The 22699-nt window shown below is 36.4% G+C and overlaps 1 protein-coding gene across 8 annotated transcripts in view; it reads right to left on the bottom strand.

Annotated features, from left to right (window-relative positions):
- Positions 1–22699, bottom strand: part of par-1 — a 262434-nt gene that overhangs the window by 44184 nt on the left and 195551 nt on the right. For 6 of the 8 annotated variants that reach the window (XM_067771603.1, XM_067771599.1, XM_067771598.1 and 3 more), the window contains one exon: positions 3231–3344. In XM_067771603.1, coding sequence (XP_067627704.1) covers positions 3231–3344 — 114 coding nt within the window. Of the gene's footprint in view, positions 1–3230; positions 3355–8456; positions 8528–22699 lie in introns of all 8 variants that reach the window. The other 2 variants (XM_067771597.1, XM_067771601.1) reach the window with 1 other exon arrangement.

Genomic DNA, 22699 nt, shown 5'->3' on the forward strand with positions numbered 1-22699 from the left:
TATTCGTTTGTTGGTATTGAAATACTCTATTTAATGATTAAGCATTTCTTTAAAATGTTAAAAAAAAAGTAAAATTTTTGTAGCACATTAAGGTGGTCGAAAAAAACAATTTATTGACAAAAAGCGTGAATCCACAAAAACATATTTGAGCACTTTGCGCAAAATGTTAACCTTAAAACATACTTCTTAAACTTACAACGTACGGCTCATTCCACGGTGATCGCTACCAAACAAAATAAAACTAAGCTTACGCATTTTAGAATATTTTTCATGGCAAGTATGTTTATAGAGATTCTTCCACCCAAATAAAAAAAAAAAACAATTCTTCGTAATCTATCTTACACTGGCCTATATTTACTTTTCAGTCTGATGATTTTTTAGAGTCACATTCGCTTCAAATACAACCATATGCAATTTTTTTGAAGGGAAATACAATTTCTCACAGTGTAAAACGCCTGACGAGAGTTGCGGGCAAATTTTTATTATAGCTTAAAGTTTTCGTTAAAAATAAATAAGTTATTATAGTGTTGCGAATCTTAGGTGTTCTCAATAATTCTTGCCCTCTGTAATCGTGCGAATCCCTGAACTAACTGTCGAATAAATTCACTCAAATGTTCTGTGCATTAAATGCTCTTTATTTACCGAACTTCTTTGGTAGTAGAACTTCACGATTGAAAATATACGCGTACTTCACTTCCAATGTTTTAAAATCCAACTGATTAACTATTTTTGAGCTTGCGCTGGTTTTATACTTTCCGTTGCCTTGTTCGTCTATTTCTCTAAAGGTCTAGATTTCTCATGAACAGCCTTCTCGAATCCCTGAACTGTCGAATAAAGTCAGTCAAATGTTATGTGCATTACTTTATTTACCGCACTACTTTGGTAGTAGAACTTCAAGATTGAAAATATACGCGTACTTCACTTCCAATGTTTTAAAATCCAACTGATTGACTATTTTTGAGCTTGCGCTGCTTTTATACTCTCCGTTGCCTTGTTTGTCTATTTTTCCAAAGGTCTAGATTTTTTATGAACAGCCTTCTCGAATCCCTGAACTGTCGAAAAAAGTCAGTCAAATGTTCTGTGCATTAAATGCTCTTTATTTACAGCACTACTTTCGTAGTAGAACTTCACGATTGCAAATATACGCGTACTTCACTTCCAATGTTTTATAATCCAACTGATTGATTATTTTTGAGCTTGCGCTACTTTTATACTCTTCGATTCCTTGTTCGTCTATTTCTCTCAAGGTATAGATTTTTCGCGAACAGCCTTCTCAAATAGTTGCTTATTTATTCATCGTTTTTGTATCTCATATTGGATTTGGCTGTATACATGTATTTATATCTGTACTGTATGTAATTTCATATACGCTCTTTTTTCGTTTGTTATGTGTGAGCAATGTCTGCGCTGTTCTATAATTATTGTCTCCTCAGCTTATATTGCTGTTGTTGTTGTGCACCATTTACATCAGGGATGCACCTTAACGTTAAGCTAATCGTTCATCAAAAAATTTCCACCGTTTCCGTTGAAACACTTCGAAATATTATCGATAAAGAAATTATCAAGATAAATTGTATCTCGTTTTTAACCGAAACGAAAAGCTTTCGTTAACGTTAAAAACTCCATGTAATTTGTTTGTGTAATTCGTTGGTGGTAATGTCAAAAATACTCTGAGAAATGTTCGTACTGTCAAAATTCATGAGAAAAGTTGCAATCAGCTTGGCTAATGCTTTCACCTTTAATGACTCCGCCATCAATCAGCTTTGCCAGCATAGTTTGAAATTAAAAATCAACATAAACGATTTGATCTCGTTTTGATATGGCATAAAACGAAACAAAATCATTTCGTTAATTTGACGTTCTTAACGTTAATAAACGAAACAAAGTCATTTCGTTTCGTTTATAAACGTTAATTATCGTAACGAAATGATATCGGTTCGTTGGTTAAGCATGCCTGATTTACATATTTAATAGCGCTTCTGCTAACGTTTTGAATCGCTGAAATGTCGAATAAGTAACTCCAATAATCAGTAATGCAAAATGTTCTTTATTTAGACTAATTTGGGAGTAGTACAGTTATACTCCAATATCACTTTCTTAACAAAAGCGTGTTTTAATCAAACTGACTATTCTTGAGCTTGCGCTGCTTTTATGCTCTCTGTCGCCTCGTTCGCATATTTATCTTAAGGTCTAGACTTTTCAAGAAGATGGAACAGTTATATCGCATACTTGGTTATTTAGCTATATGCGTGTGTATGTGTGAGTAAGAACTTCGTCTCTTAGCTGATGACCACATATTAATGATAATTTATTTGCTTTAAGCGGCTGATTATGTGCGTGGAATGTTCTTCGTTGCCTTGTACATATTTGTGGCTGCTTGCCGTTTTTGTTGTTGTGATTATTTACTAACAGCATAGCGATGTCAACATTCGCCACAATTCGAAAATGCCCATCTGAGCTAAAGTCAATATGTTTTGACTTGAGATAGAGCATTTATGTTTGAGATGGGCCGTTCTGCAACCGAAATTCCAGAGCATTTTTAAATCAATCCTGAGGTAAGATGCTTTTGAAAAATATTTTTATATTGGGCGTTTTCGAACTGGCCGTAGATGTAAAATAGCTGTTTTAAGAAACTTTCTGTTATTAATATATACGGAATAAGTGCCGTTATCACCATCTCCAGTTAGTCACTTATCTATAAGTTATCGAAATTCTTCATTGCTAATAAAGGCATCGACTGCCAGTTAAGTGTAAAGCAAAAGTGTAAACAAAAGTGAACTGTCTTGTTAATATGCTTGTATTCACAGTAGATTTTTGCCATTTTTATTACAAAATATTCACAATTATCAATTTATGGAGCACATTGTGTTGGTGAAAGCGAAAATGTCAAATACTAAATACTAAAGTAAAATTCTAACTTATCTACAGATGGTGAAAAGCTCCTTAAACATATGTAAATAGAATGTGACAAATGTCACGGTGGAATAAGCCGCATTCATAATTTAATATTAAAATCACATAAACACGGGTTGTTGCGCAATATTTCTTGTTGGAATGTTTTTACAATAAGTTTGAACCACATTAATGTACATTTTATGTAAGTATGATATGTATTTATATAACACAAATAATAAGAATAAGAACAATTTTAAAATTGGTGCAAAATTGCAATAGTAAATTAAATCAAAGTTGCTTTAGTTTTTTGTTGTTATTTATGTTTTTAAACTTACCGTTTACTGAATCGGGATGAAAGTTTTGAGAAAAAACTCATTCTGCCGGGATGGGGGGAGTCTCCCGATGCGCCACTTGTACCGGAGTACTCCAATGCAGCATTATTTCTAGTCCTTGTTTGTCCTACAAATTTTAAGTTAAAAAAAAATATTTGTTTTTCAAAAATTAGTTGTTGCATAGTATTGAGTAAATTTAGAACACAATTAAAATGCATAAATAATTGTGTTTGAATTTATTTTATTGTGTCGCTTTTAAAATTGTCCAATGTAGGTTTTAATTTAATTATATTTTTATATAAGCTTAAAATTTTTAAATATATTGTGCTAGTTTTTCAGATAGAGATTTATATGCACGTTGAAACCAATTCAAAAAAGTGGCCGTTACCCCCTAATATGCAAGACAATTTCGAAAAAAAAACGCTGATCACCCTACTTATTTGTTGTTTTTAATTTATCATTATATTGAAGCAATATTTAATCCGACCCTAAACTTTTGGGGCGAATATTAGCAACTCCTATATGTCACTAGTAAATAGATGCTGCACAACCACAGCAGCAATCTAAGCGCATGAGGCAAAAAATTGCTACGCAGCCATGAAGACAGCAGCCAAGAGCGTAGATAGATACATTACTCACACATATACACCGCAGGAAAGGGCGCAGATCACATTACTTACACATACATATAGAAGAAAACAGCGAATATGAGATGCAGAGTCATGGGAGAAATAAATAAGCAACTAATTAAGAAGGCTGCTCGCGAAAAGTCTTGAACCTGGGAGAAATAGGCGAACGAGGCAACTGAGAGTGTAAAAGCAGCGTAAGTTAATTAGTTTGATTTTAGCACGCTATAAGTGAAGTACGCGAATGCATTAAATTGTAAAAATCCACTATCATAGTAGTGCCGTTAAAAAAAGAGCATTTTATATACAAAATATTTGCATTTATTTATTTGACAGTTCAGTGAATCGAACGATATAATAAGGCGCAGAATTATCGAGAATTTATAAGATTCGCTACAATATTGTCACAGCTAATTGTACTGATGTGAAGCCAGCTATAACTGATACTCTCATTGCTGTTATTGCTAAAAAGAGATTGTTAAATGCGCTTAAGATCATTTTGCTCTCCTTTTACTATTCAGTCACAGTCACGGATAAAAATCGCTGTGACGGAGAATACACAGTCACCGATAACTTTGTTATTCAATTCTCATAGAAACATATATATTTTTATTCCCAGGAGAAGGTTTTGTTTCTAAAGATTCATTGAACTAAAGCATTCCATTATGTGAATATGATGGAATGTATTGGAAGGCAATCACTTAGGATTAGGACTCTCTCTCTAGAAATTCAAAACTATTTGAGGAGTTCAAAACTACAAACACAAAGGGGAACTTCGTTGAGGATATAATGACAGAATTTGCGAGTGAAATATGAAACAAAAAAGAAGATTTTTAGCAAAACAAAATGAGTCGATATAATTAGCACGTTTCAGCACTTTTATAAAACGTACTACATTTTGAAGCACCTTGTATGTATATTCATTTTAAAAATTAGGTATTCTACTTTTAGAAGAGTACCAAATTTTAACAAAAATCAATACGCCTAAAATACGCCTAGTAAAATTTGGTAAGGCGGTCACTAAAATAAAACTGTTTATCTTGGCAGTGCCACGCCCTTTGTCAGAAATTTATTGCTTGCTTTATCTTTTGCTCAAATACAACTTTATTGCACAACTTTCAATTATTTTTATTCAGTTATTAATAAAATATTTGGTTTTTGATTTAAGAAAAAAATATTATGACATTTGACTTTTAAACTAGTATTGTATTATAAAGGAAGCGATATGTCTATCCAGTTTGGTGGATATTTATACCGTAACTATTAAGATGCAACATTTTATCATACGTGCGCAGAGCCCTTCATAAAAATCATTAGTTTATCTAGGTTCATGCTTAAATACATCTTAATGAGACACATTTCCTGCAGTTTTTACTAAAAAAATTTTTTTTTTTAATTTTGATGACTTGTTGTGAAGCACCCTGTTGCTGTTACACCCTGTGTTTTCAAACATTAAAAGTTCGAACAATTAGGTTCAGTTATGATTTTTGTAAAGAAAAATCTCAAAAGGCGCCTTAGTGCGTTATAATTTTAAGTGCTTGGGATAACTTAGTTAAAATTATTAAAATTAAAAAAAAAAATGTATGACACAAAGAATTTTTGTAAAGTAAAATATACAATTTATCATAACGGCATGCTAAAAAAACTAAATGTTATGAAACAAACTAAATTTTATAAGCAAAATAATTTATTTATTTATTATTATTATGTATGAATAATGTTTTTTTATATGTAGTTGTGAGAATGTATGAAAGCGCGCGCGTTTGACGCGTTACGTTGCCAATATTACGTGAAAAATATGTACACATACTTACACACAAAAAAATAAAATGTAGTGTTAACACTTTGCGGTGTAATGTCAAAACTATTTTTGGTGTACTTACAAATTTAGCACCAAAATAGTGCATTGTGAAAAAGTTTGTTGTAATTGCAAAATTTTTCGGAGTGATATCAAAATTTATTATGGTGTCAGATGTGAACAGCACGCTGCAGTGGTGTGGTGGTAGCGTGATCCGCCTTTCACAGCGTACGTATTGGGTTCAAGTCCCGGCCGATGCAACATTAGATTTTTTTATTTTTAATATTTTTTATTTTAATTCAGTTTTTATTTAGAATATTGTGACGAATATTTGTATCACTAAGCGATACTACCATCACTAAGCCGATACTAAGCAGTATGTACGTAAACAAATCAATCATCATCTACACACATACATACAAGGCAACGGAGAGATACTCATAAACACATGTAATCATCAGCCGAAGTAGTACTCACATATACACACGCATATGCCTATGCGAGAGACTATAAACTACAAATACACACGCATATGCCTATGCGAGAGGCTATAAACTATAAATACGCACGCATATAGCTGGTAACCAAGTGGAAGATTCTAGAATGAGAAACGTCTAGACATTTGGAGAAATATACGGACAAGGCAACAGAGACTATAAAAGCAGAGTGAGCTGAGTAATCAGTTTGATTTAAACACGCAATTAGTTGTGAAGTACTCTCAAAGTAGTCTAATAAAGACCATTTTGCATTATTGAATATTGGAGTTATTTATACAACAGTTTAGCGATTCGAACGTTAGCAGAAGGTATGGAATAAGCGGAATTTCCCGCAATTCGTTACAATATATTTTTTTTTAGCACTTATTGGTGATGAAATCCATTTTTTTTTTGTTTTATATAGTACAACACCACAAAGTGTAGATTTGGCACCAACATTTTTTTGTGTGTAAAAAAGTAGTGTGTATGCATGCCTAGAATCTGTTTTTGTTTTCGAATTTAGTATGTTAAAGAGCGTCAACAAATATGAGAAATTAAATTAGTATAATTTTTTTATTACAAAGTAATGACCGTTTTTGGTGATCACGTCAAATAGCAATTCAATTTAAAATCACGCATGTTAAGTTACAAATAAATCTTTTACGGTTCACGTTAAAATCCGTTCAATTTTTTAATGAAATTTTGGAAAAATTTAGTAACAGGGCATTTGCAAAACCTTCTCTTTATTTGCATGGGTTATGTTATAGATATGGTACTCATATCGTGTATCGCTCTATGCGTAGCGGGTACCCGATAGTATCCAATCCAAAATACCCGATACTCAAAATATAAAAATGCGCAACTTTTTGCTTCGTCTTATGTTCTACAAGCTTTGTGTAGCAAGAACGTACCTAAACATATATTTAACTCAACTGCCAAAGCGAAACACTGGGCAAAGAATTCTATGGAAATCCGGCAAAGGAATGATCAATGCTAACTTTGATTAAGCAGCCACCAAATTCCAGCTTTCGCTAAAACTCCATAGACAAAGGTATTCAACATTTAGAACCATAAGGTCGCGATGAATACCAGCCTAAATGGCCAATTAAACTTCCTTAACACTAACGCCATAGTCGTAACCATACCCATATCCATAACCATCTCCAATGTGATCGATTAATGGTGCCATAACCTTAAACAACTGACATTTTCATAAAAATGAGGAAAACGTAAAAAATTACAAACACATACCACGAATAAATAAGTCTCTTAGTCAAAAATTATCCAAAACAATAAATAAAATATACAGACAGTTAATAAATTCACCAAATCAAATATTTTTAGGTTATGGATATGGCGAAAAACCAAAAACCCATTGGTTGGCTATGATATGGTTATGGCGTTAGCGTTATAGAATGAGACCATTAATCGATTACATTGATTTCCATAAGGTTGGTTCGATCAGCTGTTTTATCTGGTTATGGATAAGTCACCATTAATTGGGCCTTAAAAGATAAAACAGCTAATCGAACCAAGCTTATGGAAATAATGTCGATAATCGATACCATAACGCTAAAGCCATAACCATACCATAGCCAACCAATTAGTTTTTGGTTTTTCGCCACATCCATAACCTAAAAATATTTGAGTTGAAGAATTTGTTTTGTATATTTTATTTATTGTTTTGGATACGTTTTGACTAAAAGACTTATGGTTTGTGGAATATGTTTGTAATTTTTTGTGGTTTCCTCATTTTTATGAAAATGTCAGATGTTTAAGGTTATCGCACCATTAATCGATCACAATGGAGATGGTTATGGTTACGACCATGGCGTTAGGGTTAAGGAAGTTTAATTGGCCCTTCACTCCTATACTTATACAGTTAGGCGGTTATTTCTTATGACCATATGGAACTAAATGTTGCATACTTTTCGGAGCACTTAGTACTGTTTTAGATTATTTTGGCGATGGAGCGTTAGCAAAAGCAGGAATTCGGCGGAAGGTGTCTGCTTAGCGCGACCTTCTGCCGAAAACTTGATACGATACTACAATCGAAACATTTGATGTCAAAAATTATCGAGTATCAAAATTCGTGTCCCTTATAAAAATATATATATATTTTTTTTTTGTGAAATATCGGTGCTTTTACAAAGCCAATGTGAAAGAACACAAAATTTAGGTTAAAAAATTGTAGTTATTAAAAACTATATATAAATATTTAGTTTTGTGGATTATTTTTAATTTACTATAAATACTTTTAATTGTTAAAAAAAAAAATATTATAGATGTAAAAAAATTCTAAATTTACAGAAAAAACTGGAAAACTCACCAGAATGAAAGGTTGATCGTAATGGCACATTCCTGGGGAAATGCCTGCTAGACTTAACAGCCGACGTCATTCTAAGTTGTTTGTGGAAACTATTTGTTTATTTGATTTTAATTTGAATGACATGTTTTTTTTAGTTTCGATAGCGTTCCAAGGATGTATACGTACATAACAACAAACACACATGGTGGTGGTGGTAGTGGTTGGTTTTTGGTGGTGGCGGTTATATAAATGTAACAAATCGTTGTTGATAGGAGCAGAGCGTTGGATTATTTGCCATTTATTGCATTTGAGTGGTTTTTTACAAAATAACAAAATATATATGTATTTATATATATTTTTTTTTTAATTCGAGATGGTTCATGTACATGTGATGGTGATTGGTGGTTGTGGTAGTTTTGTTTTTTTTTTTTAATTATTATTTTATTTTTTTTTTTTATTTATAATTCACAATTGAACGGTATATATATGATACGGTACGAACGAACGGTAAGCGAACAAACAGTTAGAGGCAGCAAATTAGGTTGTTCATGTTGGATATTTTGATAGATCGTAGCGATGTCCAATAATGTGTTTTTTTCATGCGTAAGAGAAAAAATAAGAATAAAAAAACGTAAATTAAAAATAATGAAATAAATAAAAAATAATCGAAATAAAGTGCACATATCGATAATTGATTAATATATTGCAAGTGATTGCGTTGCAGCTTATAGGCTAATTGATTTATAAGAAATGTGAATATATATAATGTATAATTTTTTATAAACTAAGTTAGTTAAGCGGCATTTTTTTCCTTTCGATTTTGCTAAGCTATATTCATACTAATAGCACTAGTATCGCATATTTATGACTAATTATCGATTGGAGATATTATACGCTTATATCAGAAATATTTTCCTACTATCGCTAAAGAATACAAACTTTACAGCCAGTGTGAATGAGGATGACGAACTTTTTATAGTACAAACAGCATTCTTTATAGCTTAACCTTTTTTTAGAACTATTGTAGTATTACTTTGAATGCGTTTCTTTCGATGCATTATTGATGGTACAATATACATACACACATATCGACTACACAAGTATTCAAGCTAAACTGACCCACATAATTATTTGAACTCAGCAGGAGTTCAACATCATATGTGCATGCCGACACACACGGCACATATCTCTTTACATTTGTCAACCCGTCAGATTGACCAACACACTTATCGATCAGTCACGCTGATCGACATATTTGTCTGTTGGTCATATTGACTGCCAAAATATTTATATGCATAAATAGGCCACTAAATTAATATGCTGACCTTTCATATATGAATTATGAATCCATGTACTTTTTAGTTTGTAAGTATTAGTGTAAACACATATTTGTCATGTACGAAATTTTGTATAAAAGAAAAAGTATTTTCTAATAAAACTCAATTATTGTCAAACTCTAAACAACGACGTTTCATTTTTATTCCGTTATAATTCACTATCAATACTCATTGACATGCATTACTTCCACGATAGTTTGGCAGGACTACTACCGCAAAATCTTGACCAATTTTGAAAATATAGAAATAAGTACCGCTCTATTCGCTATTAACAGTTTCTCGCCCTTCAACCCTGCAAAAATCGCGAGTACTCCATGCATGCATGTATGGAGTAATCGCTATGGACCAGGCGAGTGCTCCAAAATTAACCACAATTCGTACAAAAAATATGGTCCAATTAACATTACGATGTCCTAGGACTGGACCATATACTCCCGCTCAGCATTACAACAGAGTAATCCATGGAGTACCCACAGTCCAATAAACATCGGGTAGTGATTACAATCGTTAAAAACGAGCAATGATCGGCTTACAATATGTTCGTGTAGAAACATGAGTTGGTCCATTGCTGTATTACAGTGGAGTATAATGGTAAGTACTCCAGTGGACCACATGATCCAACGATTTTTGCAGGGAAATCACTAGGTCTTGACGGTATCACTAAGGTAATGCTCCTGAAATTTTGGACCTTTATCATTATCTGGCTAGAAAGGTTTTATAGATCGAGTATAGCTGTCGCTTATATTCCTCAAAGCTGAAGAAGAATTGTAGTAATTTTTTTACCCAAAGCAGGCAGAAGATCACACGAATACGCTAAAGACTACATACCAATTAGTCCTACCTCCTTCATGCTGAAGGTTCTGGAAAGGCATTTAGATATATTTACATTAGGTCGGTCCTAGATGGACCTATGGCACAACATGCGTACATGAAGGGCAGGTCTACCGAAATTAATATGAAAATGCGAAAACGTAATTTGCAATTGAGAAATGGTAATAAAGATAATCTATGAATGTGGCAATGGGCATATCCTCGAAGGATAATAACACTTGATTTATTTATTTGATTTTAAACTATTTTTTTCCTATATTCCTTGGTGATCCTTCGCTCTATCCACCAATTAATCTAAATATTGCACTTGTTGCTCTACAACATCAACATTTGTCAGTGGTATGTTAGTGTGTCCATGTAGTTATGTTTTTAGTTGTCCCCTAAAGTCTTGATGGGGGATCAGCATTGACGAGCACGGTACTAAATGCAACACTTCCGTTTGGCCATTTAGGCATCAATTACGGCTGACTAGACACTGGCATGGTATAGCCCATTGTCGCACCTTCCTCAGAATGCGGTTGAAGAACGCCATATGTCAGAACTTTTTCCATAAATGCCACAGCTAATGTCGAAATGTATTGAATTTTGAAATAGGGATTCTTTAACCTAATTATGAGATCGGGCGTTGTTCAATAGTTTTCTGAGATAGGGCGTTTATGAAACGGCAGCCGATATAGGGTGAAATTCCACTCAACAGCCGAAATGATATTGTGACGAATATTAGCATCACTAAGCGATACTAGGATCACTAAGCCGATACTAAGCAGCCACTCGTATGTGTATAACAAATCAATCATCATGTACACACATTCATACAAGGCAGCAGAGAGATACTCACAAACGCATGTCATCATCAGCCGGAGTAGTACTCACATATACATGTATACGGCTGGTAACCAAGCATGAAGTTCGCGAAATTACTAGACCATAGCAGAAATGGGTGAACGAGGAAGCCGATAGTATAAAAGCAGTGCAAGCTCAGGCATGACTAAGCAGTTTGATTTAAACACGCAATTAGTTGTGAAGTAAGAGTTATTGTGAACTACTCTCAAAGTAGTCTAATAAAGACAATTTTGCATTATTGAATATTGGAGTTATTTATTCAACAATTTAGCGATTCGAACTTTAGCAGAACGTTTGGAATAAGCGGAATTTCCACTAAATGCGTTACAGTTTCAATACAATTCGTTAGATTTTATTTTTTTTTTGAAATTAACGAAATTAAAAAAGTAGAAATGAACTTATAAAATTACAACTCATTTACTCTACTTCTTTTACTCGCAGGTGTATGTATGTTCTATAATTATTAAGTAGATGTTAATCTCTATTTTACTAACATTCGTAAGCAGCGTGAATATATGTATGTATATTTTATACAACTTTTATTTTCGAGGCGTTTTCGATATTCCAAGCTAACGTTTAATAAAGGATTATTAAAAAATAAAATTTCAATAAAAGTTAATGTTTTAAGTAAAATATTTTTTTCATAAAGCAAAGCAAAAAACTTTGAAAAGCCAATTTTATGTGTGCATGTACGTCGGGTACTATGTATGTATGTATAAAGCAGCTGATCTCGTTTAATGAATTAGAACAGATGATATTGAAAAATATACTCAAATCACTCACAGATTTCTTTAAAAACTTTTGAGGTACACATGCATATACACATTGTAAATACCATAAGAAAAAAAACTTGCAAAATGGCGGAAGAGTTTAGTTTAGGTTAGGTTGAACTGCCCGTTCAATAAAGACCCCACATAAACTAAATGTGTCCATAATGTTACTAGAATTTGTTTGACGACCAAACAAAAAACCCCCAATTAGGTACCAGAACCGCCAAAGCAACTTGTTGATAACAAGAATTCAAAGCATTGGTGATAATACCCCACCCAGTGCAGTTTCACTGTTTACAGATTTTGTGACCCCATACACCCCATTAAGACGTCATCATTCTGCACGCGGCCGCCGTGGTGTGACGGTAGCGTGCTCCGCCTACACACCGGAGATCCTGGGTCCACGCCCCGGGCAAAGCAACATAAAAATGCTAGAACCAAGTTTTTTTTTCAATTAGAAGAACATTTTTGCAAGCGGGGTCGCTCCGTGGCAGTGTTTGGCAAGCACTCCGAGTGTATTTGTGCCATGAAAACCTCTCAGTGAAAACTCATATGCCTTGCAGATGTCAAGTAGGTACCGTTCCGCCAATTTGTAGGCAAAATTAAAAGGAGTACGACGTAAATTGGAAGAGAAGCTCGACCTAATATCTCTTCGGAGGTTATCGCACCTTACACACACACACATTTACGTATTTTTTTATTCTTTAAAAATCAGGCTTATGTGAATACCCCAATTGCTTTCATAAAAATCTATAAAAATAAATACTGTAACGAATATTAGCAGCACTAAGGGATACTATCATCTATAAGCCGATGCTAAGCAGTGACTTGTATGCACATCAATAATTTAATCATTATGTACGTACACGCAGCGGAGAAGCAACGCACAACCACATGCATAAATCTGAGATACTCCCGAAAGTATGCAATGGTTGTGCAAGTGTCGCTCACGCATACAAGCGCATGGGGTTTGAGAGAAGCTATAAAATCATGCATCCGTAGTTACAGCTGAGTAATTTTATAGCTGATAACTAAGTAGTAAGTTCTGGAAATAGAAAAGCCTAGAAATATGCAACGAGGAAATCAGACAGTATAAAAGGCAGCAACAGTAGAGGCACGACAATCAGTTTGATTTAAGACGCTATCTGGCGAGCAATAATAGTGTTATTCTGAAGTACTTTAATTAAGGCCATTTCGCATTATTGAATAGTGGAGTTATTAATTCAACAGTTTGGTGATTCGAACGTTAGCAGAAGGTTGCAAATAAGGGGAATTGCAGTAAAATCGTTACAATACATATTGTCACGGATATTTTAGCATCACTAAGCTATACCATCACTAAGGCGATGCTAAGGCCATGCTAAGCGATATTTACGTCAATAATCAAATCACGTATACACATATATAAGGCAGCCGAGAGATGTCACACACAGATGCATTTACTTATACGCCTATGTGTGCGCGAGAGACTGTAAACTACAAACATTCACATCAATAATTCAATCATTATGTATCTACATAAACGAATAAATAATTGCGTCTACACATATGTACCATGTACGTATACGAGCAGCGAAGAGTCAATGCACTAACACATGCATATATCTGAGATACTCCTATAAGTATGCAATGAGAAAAACTATAAAATTGTGCAATTGTAGTTACAGCTGAGAAGTTTGAGACCTACTGGACTAGTAGATTCTGGAAGCGCGTAGAAGATGTATAAAATTGTGCAATTGTAGTTACAGCTGGGAAGTTTGAGAGCTGCTGGTGTAGTAGATTCTAGAAGATGCGAAGGTTGAAATCAAAGAGTATAAAAGGCGACAATTGTAGAGGCGCTGGAATTCAGTTTGATTTGAGTTGTCAAGCAGTTACGACTAAGACGATATCTAGCGAGCAATAGCAGTATTATTTTGAAAGTCAGTTTCATTTAAGCTATCAGTTTGGTTATTAAGCTATTCGTTGCACAGTTTGAGTGTTATTGTGGAGTATTTTAATAAAGGCCATTTTTCCATTATTCAATATTGGAGTTATTTATTCAACAGTTTAGCGATACGAACCTAGCAAAAGGGCAAATAAGAGGATTTGCAGCAAATTCGTTACAATTGGTGTCAGAAGAGGAATTGTTGAATAAATTCCGAAGATTGGGAATACAACTTGGACATGGCAAAGTTCAGTGAATTGGAGATCCAGCAACTGAAAAAGGAGTTGGAGAACCGTGGATTAAATACAACCGGCAATAAGATCGAACTTCAAGCATGGCTACGAGAGGTAATGGAGACGCAAGGAATTGATGTGGACGAGTTTTTCTTTTATCCTGATGGGGACGAAACAACAACAAAAATTGAAGAGAAAAACAAAACATCACAGACAGTTACGAGCACAGACTTGAACATGATATTGGCTGCAATAACTGCTCAAACATCGACAGTGGCATCTCAGCTAGAATCGCAGGAGACACGTTTAACATCCAAGATGGAAGAACAGAAGACATATATGGCATCCCAACTGGAATCACAGGAGGCACGCATTTCAGAAATGTCCACACAGATTACATCCAAGATGGAAACTCAGCTGGAATCGCAGGAGAACCGTATAACAGCGAAGATTGAAGCACAAGAGGCACGTATAACAGAAATGTCATCACAAATATCCACAAATATGTCATCACAGCTGGAAGAACAAAAGACATATATGGAAACCCAACTGAAAGAACAAGAGACACGCATAACAGTACAACTAGAAGCACAAGAGGCGCGTATATCATCAAAACTCGAAGCGCGCATGGACGAAAAAATAATGCAGTTTGAAGAAAAATTCGAGGCAGAGGTGGATGCGTTGAGAGGTCGTATACAGGAATTGCAACTTAATCGGCCGGCTGCTTCAGCGAGTAACACGAAGGTAAAAAATCCATCTTTTGACGGTTCTATTCCTTTCCAGGTCTTCAAGCTACAGTTTGAGAAGACCGCAGCAGTGAACAACTGGAATGCGGAAGATAAAGTTGCTGCAATGTTCGTGGCATTGAAGGGGCCAGAGCGGAAATCCTACAGACGATTCCCGAAGGAGAGCGGAACAATTATGAAGCATTGATGGCTGCTGTAGAACGACGTTATGGAAGCGAGCATAGAAAACAGATATTCCAAATTGAGTTGCAAAACCGCTACCAAAAAGCAAATGAGACATTGCAGGAGTTTGCTTCAGATATTGAAAGATTGGCTCATCTTGCAAATGCGGACGCACCCGTGGAATACACTGAAAGGGTAAAAATCCAGAGTTTCATAAATGGCATACGGGACGTGCAAACGAAGCGAGCTACATACGCAAACCCAAAGCTGACATTTGCTGAAACGGTATCACATGCATTGACTCAGGAAACGGCCTCACTATTGAGTAAACCAGCATACAAAGCTCATCGTGTGGAAGTGGAAAGACCAGATTGGGTAGACACAATTTTGGAAGCACTGAAGGGATCACAACAGAAAAATGCCGGAGTTATTAAATGTTTCAAGTGCGGCAACCCATGTCATATTGCACGACATTGCAGCAGCGGTCCCAATAGCTCCAACAATGTGGGTGGTCGTAAACGCAGAGCAGAAGGTGATGAGCAAATCTCCAAGACCACTCAATCGTTAAACTAAATCGAGTCAGCCACAAGGGGCGACAGCTGGCTCCCGCAATTGAATGCCCCATAATCTCTATCTCGCAGATTGGAAGAAGATCGAGCAATCTTACTGTTGGAGGACATGTGGACGGAAAGGAACGTTTACTGACTGTAGATACGGGTGCATCTCATTCCATCATTCGAGCGGATTTAGTCAACAAAAAGATAAGACCATTGCTTGGAGCAAGATTACGTACAGCCACGGGAGAGGACACCCAGGTAATTGGAGAAGTAGAATGTGAAGTCGCAATTGGGAACGTCACGGTAGTACACAATTTTATAGTGGCAGAAATTGTTTATGAAATCATAATTGGAGTGGACTTCTTAATCGACCAGGGCATCAAGATCGACATGCAAAGCAAGACGATGCGATATAAAAACATGGATGTACAACTTAATTTCGGCTACGAGAGAGGCTACAGCAGTAAACGAGTGCTGGTGGAAGAGAGTCAGCAAATACCACCAAAATCCGAAGCAGTCATCTGGCCAAAGGTTTATGGAGATTGTGGGACAATTGTGGGTTGTCGAAGCAGCAAACAAATCAGCACTAAACATACTTGTAGGAAAAACCCTGGCTATGACAAAACAAGATGGACGTATTCCGGTAAGAGTACTCAATGAGTTCAAGTCACCACTCAAACTGACTAAAGGAGCTATTTTGGGAAGATGCCAAGAGGCTGAAGTAGTTAATACTGATCTTTCAAATGACATCACGGCATGGACGCAGAGGCTAGAGGAAGCATATCAGAGTAAGGCAAAACAACTGCTCCTAAAGTACGCGAACATATTTGACCAGGATGATTCTAAACCAGGCCTCACCAACGTTGTGAAACATCAAATTGACAGTGGAGATGCGAGGCCGATCCGTCAAGCTCCACGTAGTGTTCCACTGGCGAAGCGGGAAGTTGTGAGTCAAATCATTCAAGAAATGAACGACAGCGGCGTCATCGAACCATCAGCTAGTCCATGGAGCTCACCGGTAGTACTTGTAAAAAAGAAGGATGGAAAAATGAGGTGTTGCGTGGACTACCGGAAGTTGAATGACGTAACGAAAAAGGATAGCTACCAATTGCCAAGAATTGACGACACTCTGGACTCGCTATCTGGTACGAAATGGTTTTCCACGCTTGACTTGAAAAGCGGCTACTGGCAAGTGGAGGTGAAGGAGGAAGATAAAGAGAAAACAGCCTTCAGAGTCGGTGATGTTCTTTGGCAATTTACAGTGATGCCTTTTGGACTTTGTAATGCACCAGCTACTTTTGAGAGACTCATGGGCCAGGTACTGAAAGGACTACATTGGAAAACATGCTTGGTGTACCTGGACGACATCATCGTATTGGGCAAGAATTTTGATTAACATCTTAGGAACTTGGAGGAAGTTTTCCAAAGAATAGCTGGCGCTGGTCTGAAGTTAAGTCCCAAAAAGTGTGCGCTGTTTAAAAAGGAAGTAAATTATTTGGATCACAAGGTGACGACAGAGGGCATCTGCACTGCGAACGAAAAGATAGAGGCTGTAAAGGATTGGCCAAGACCACAGAACCTACATGAATTAAGAAGTTTCCTTGGGCTGTGCACATATTACCGCCGATTTGTATCAAATTTTTCCAGCGTAGCCCATAGCCTCCATGAGCTTACCAGCAAAAATAAAGCTTTTGAATGGAAGGAGCAAGAAGTGGCTTTCCAAACATTGAAGGAGCGTTTGTGCACTGCCCCAATGTTAGCATATCCGATTCCAGGAGCAACATTTATTCTAGATACAGATGCGAGTGGATATGCTATAGGAGGCGTTTTATCACAACTGGTCGATGGACAGGAGAAGGTAGTTGCATATTACAGCCGTTCGATTGGAAAACCAGAGAGGAACTACTGTGTTACGCGGAGAGAGCTGTTGGCATTGGTAGAGTGCATTAAACATTTTCACAAATACCTCTACGGCCAGCGATTCCGTGTCAGGACAGATCACGCAGCGTTGAAATGGCTTCTACAGTTCCGTAATCCGGAAGGACAATTGGCACGGTGGATCGAGCGACTACAAAGCTATGACTTTTCCATTGAGCATCGAAAAGGTAGTACCCATGGAAATGCCGATGCAATGTCACGAAGGCGATGTAGTTTGGAAGCAAGCACTGTTCAAAGGCCGAGGCTAAAGAAGACATTATAGATGTCCGGCTAATGACTATAACGTGTACGGATGAATGGGACAAGGAACAACTAAGAAAGTGTCAGCTAGAAGATACAGATCTGTCACATGTTATGCAAGGGCTCGAACGAAACGAAAGACCAAGCAGAGAGGAGATGTCAGCAGATAGTCCCATTGCGAAGTCATATTGGGCACAGTGGAACAGTTTAGAATTGATATCCGGTTGCTTGCCTCGAGTATGGGAGAGTGAGGATGGTCAATGCAAGAAGAAACTGATTGTTGTTCCCAGAAAGAGGATTCCTGACGTGCTCAGCGAGCTGCGCAATGGTCCAAGTGGCGGTCATCTTGGAATCACGAAGACACTCGAGAAAATTAAGCAGAGATTCTATTGGGTTGTTGCCGTCAGTCGGTCACCGAGTGGATTGCCAATTGCGAGGTATGCAACAGAGCGAAAGGGCCCAAAACCCGAAGTCATGGCCAGATGAAGCAGTATATTTCAGGTGCACCATTTGAAAGGATCGCCATGGATGTCGCAGGTAAATTTCCTACTAGCAACCGCGGAAACAAATACGTACTGGTGGTTATGGATTATTTCAGTAAATGGCCAGAGGTATACTCAATCCCAAACCAAGAAGCAGAAACAGTAGCAGAAGTGGTTAAAACGAATGGGTTGCAAGGTATGGTGTACCAATGGAGTTACATTCTGACCAAGTAAGGAATTTTGAATCAGCTGTGTTCCACGAAATGTGCAAGAAGTTGGGCATTCGAAAAACACGGACAACTGCATTGCATCCTCAGTTCGATGGTATGGTGGAACGTTTCAATAGAACATTGGAGGAGCATTTAAGGAAAGTAGTAGACAAGTAGCATAAGGACTGGGATACACACATATCATTATTCTTGATGGCCTACCGATCGGCAGTACATGACACAACGGGCCAAACTCCCGCAAAGGTAATTTTTGGCAATGACCTTCGACTGCCAGCTGATTTGAAGTATGGGATAGATGCCGATGCGGAGAGGAATGTCAAGAAATCCACTGGTGTCTTGGAAGAAGAGCTGAGAGAGATACACGATCTGGCAAGGCAACGAGCAAAGACTATGAGTGACAAGATGAAAGCGGGGTACGATAAAGCAATTAATTCGGAAGGGTTTCAGGAAGGAGATTTGGTGCTGCTATACAACCCACAACGAAAAAAAGGTTTGTCCCCGAAATTGCAGTGTAACTGGGAAGGCCCATACAAAGTTGTAAAACGGATCAACGATGTAGTGTACCGCATACAAACCACTACCAAACCACGAACCAAAATGAAAGTGGTTCATTTGGAGAGATTAGCAGCGTTTAGATCGAGAGATTTGTCTGATCGGGACGATCAGACTTAGGTGGAGGGCAGTGTCACGGATATTAGCATCACTAAGCTATACCATCACTAAGGCGATGCTAAGGCCATGCTAAGCTATATTTACGTCAATAATCAAATCATGTATACACATATATAAGGCAGCCGAGAGATGTCACACACAGATGCATTTACTTATACGCCTATGTGCGCAGTCTCTGTAAACTACAAACATTCACATCAATAATTCAATCATTATGTATCTACATAAACGAATAAATAATTGCGTCTACACATATGTACCATGTAAGTATACGAGCAGCGAAGAGTCAATGCACTAACCCATGCATATATCTGAGATACTCCTATAAGTATGCAATGAGAAAAACTATAAAATTGTGCAATTGTAGTTACAGCTGAGAAGTTTGAGACCTACTGGACTAGTAGATTCTGGAAGCGCCTAAAAGATGCGAAGGTTGAAATCAAAGAGTATAAAAGGCGACAATTGTAGAGGCGCTGGAATTCAGTTTGATTTGAGTTGTCAAGCAGTTACGACTAAGACGATATCTAGCGAGCAATAGCAGTATTATTTTGAAAGTCAGTTTCATTTAAGCTATCGGTTTGGTTATTAAGCTATTCGTTGCACAGTTTGAGTGTTATTGTGGAGTATTTTAATAAAGGCCATTTTTCCATTATGCAATATTGGAGTTATTTATTCAACAGTTTAGCGATACGAACCTAGCAAAAGGGCAAATAAGAGGATTTGCAGCAAATTCGTTACAATATGTTTTATAAATGTAAGATAAATCGATTTTGAACTCAGCATGTTTTTTCACTATTTCAAAAAAATAAGAATAATATTTAAAAGCAACTAATAATAACTGCGGTAAATATGTACTATGTATGTAACGGCTCATATTAGATAAAGCAAAAATATAACTGTTAAAATATTAAATAAATATGATCAAATTTATGTTTGTTTGTTTTAATGGTGTGTTCTATTTATACTTATTATTAAGATTCGAACCGCGAATCACAACTGCAAGTTTCACCGTGTGATTCGCGGTTCGAATCTCGGTGAAACCTTTGATAACACTACGACATTGCCTGATGCTGAATTCGTGGCGATTTTCGAAATGGTACCATCGCAATATGCCAGTAAATGTTTCTTTCTTTCTTTTCAGTTTCTCTCAGAAAAAACATAATAATTGAACATTCAATTATTATAAGCCGGTGTTAAGCTCATGAATTCTTAATAATAAATATGATCAATAAAATATTTTAGTGTGTATATAATGGACTTAGTTGAAGGGAAACTAGTTGTTGTTTCGGATACCAATATATTTCGGTTACTCTACGGTAATCGTCTTCAGGGTTGAACATTTTTATTTCACGTCCACCCTGTGTGACGTGGAGTTTGATACTCGTTTTATTGTGAAATCCTGACCTCGAGCTAGCACAACAAAGTAGTTAGAAATTTAAAGGTTGCAAAAAATCTCAAATAAAATTGTCCCCTTTTCTTCTACGCCTTTCAGTTCTATTTTGCACCTTCTTTAGGGAATTTAGTATATTTGACGTTTCGGTGCTATTTTGTACCTTCTTCAGGGAGTGCAACTATATTTGCGAAACTAATATCCCTGCATCAGGTGCGAAATAGTACCAAAGTAAAGGCGATCGTATTTTGAGCTGGAGCGCTATTTTGAGGACCTAAAAGCGGTCGTAAAGCTAATTAAAAATACACCAAAAAGACATGCTAAATATTGACCCCAAGAAAAATATTTTTTCATTTACCTTTTCCGAACTAAACTCAGCGACTCTACAAAAAGTGATTTATTATTCTATAGAGTTGCTAATTTTATTCATTTAAAGCATCGTTGAAGTAATTTCCTGATAAAATTTTATATATATATATTTGTTTGTAAGTTTGATATGTTTCAATAGCCATTATGGGGAGAGCATAGAGTAAGTTGCTTTGTTGAACTACTCACAGAAATAATTCTAACGCTTTTCCAGAGACCGAATATTCCTAGTCTACAACAACTCAAGCTTTTATTCTCATTTTACTCTTATTTGTATCAACAATTTTGGCTTTGATATGTGTTTTTTGCATTTTTATATATATTTTTCAAATTTAATCTAAACTTATAGTAATTAAATTTAATCTGATTCTATTAATACTTTATGTTTTATACTCACCAATTTGTTTATTTATTTATTGGTTTAACAGTCCATCCAATCAATTTAAGTAAGAGCATATTTGATGTTGTTGTGGTAGAATTATAATCCATAAAAGTAGGTGTTATACATGAAAAAAGAAAAATAACTTATTGATTAGCAAATTTATAATTTTTTAAGAGAACCTAAACGTAGCAATATTACATTTTTAAAGATAACGAGTTAACATAAAAAAAAAACAGGAGCTTCCGGAAACCGTTGGAAGTAGCACTCACACTTGGCACTTACCTTGCTAAAAGCACTCACAGAAACAAAAACAGTTACAGTACAGGACTGTATTTGTGCCAAGTCATAAGACTTTTATTTATTGAATTTTTGTGACAAATTGTATTTTTGCCTATGGCTCGATCTCTTAAAAACATTGGTACCCAGTCGGATGCTTTAGTCTTTCCAGTTTTTTCACCTCGCACTGCCACCGGCCAAAACATCGGCGACCTTAATAACAACGTGGGTGTGGCTAACATCGACAATATTAGCATAACGCTTTCGACTGTCCTAAACCCACCAAAAGTTCGGGGTGTGACGTTCGATTAGGATATACATTTTGACGAGCATGCAGCCGCAAATGTACCTTAAGTTAAGAGTATTAAAAAAATCAAGTTCCACGACGGCGCTATAGAAACGCTCATAGCCATTTATAAAGCAATTGGCTCTCTACTTATGTGCTACGCATCCGCAATATGGTCGCTGATCCTGAAAGAAACATATTGCAGAAAACTGCAGGCCTGTCAGAACAACGCGCTCAGAGCTGACACGGGATGTCTGCTTATGTCTGCAGAAGATCATCTACACAATGAAAAAATAATACTCCCCATTAAGGAGAGAAATGAATGGCTGAATAGTTTCTGCTGAATACCCAGAAACCTGGGCATCCCAACAGACATCTGATTGAAGGGGAACCTCCCCCCCCCCCCCCCAGCGGGTTAGCGGCTTAAAATATACCCGCGGCAGGTATGCCTGTAGTAAGAGGCGGCTTAAATACCAAATAACTCAAGGGGTTGTGTAGCGCAATTTATAACTTATCTCCAATTGTCAACCTCGTCTGCCTACCCGTGGGGAATGCTGTCTCTTTAGCAGCTGAGGCTCTGACAACCACAAGTTCCTCAC

The sequence above is a fragment of the Eurosta solidaginis genome, chromosome 3, assembly GCF_040869045.1.
Source record: "Eurosta solidaginis isolate ZX-2024a chromosome 3, ASM4086904v1, whole genome shotgun sequence".
NCBI lineage: Eukaryota > Metazoa > Arthropoda > Insecta > Diptera > Tephritidae > Eurosta > Eurosta solidaginis.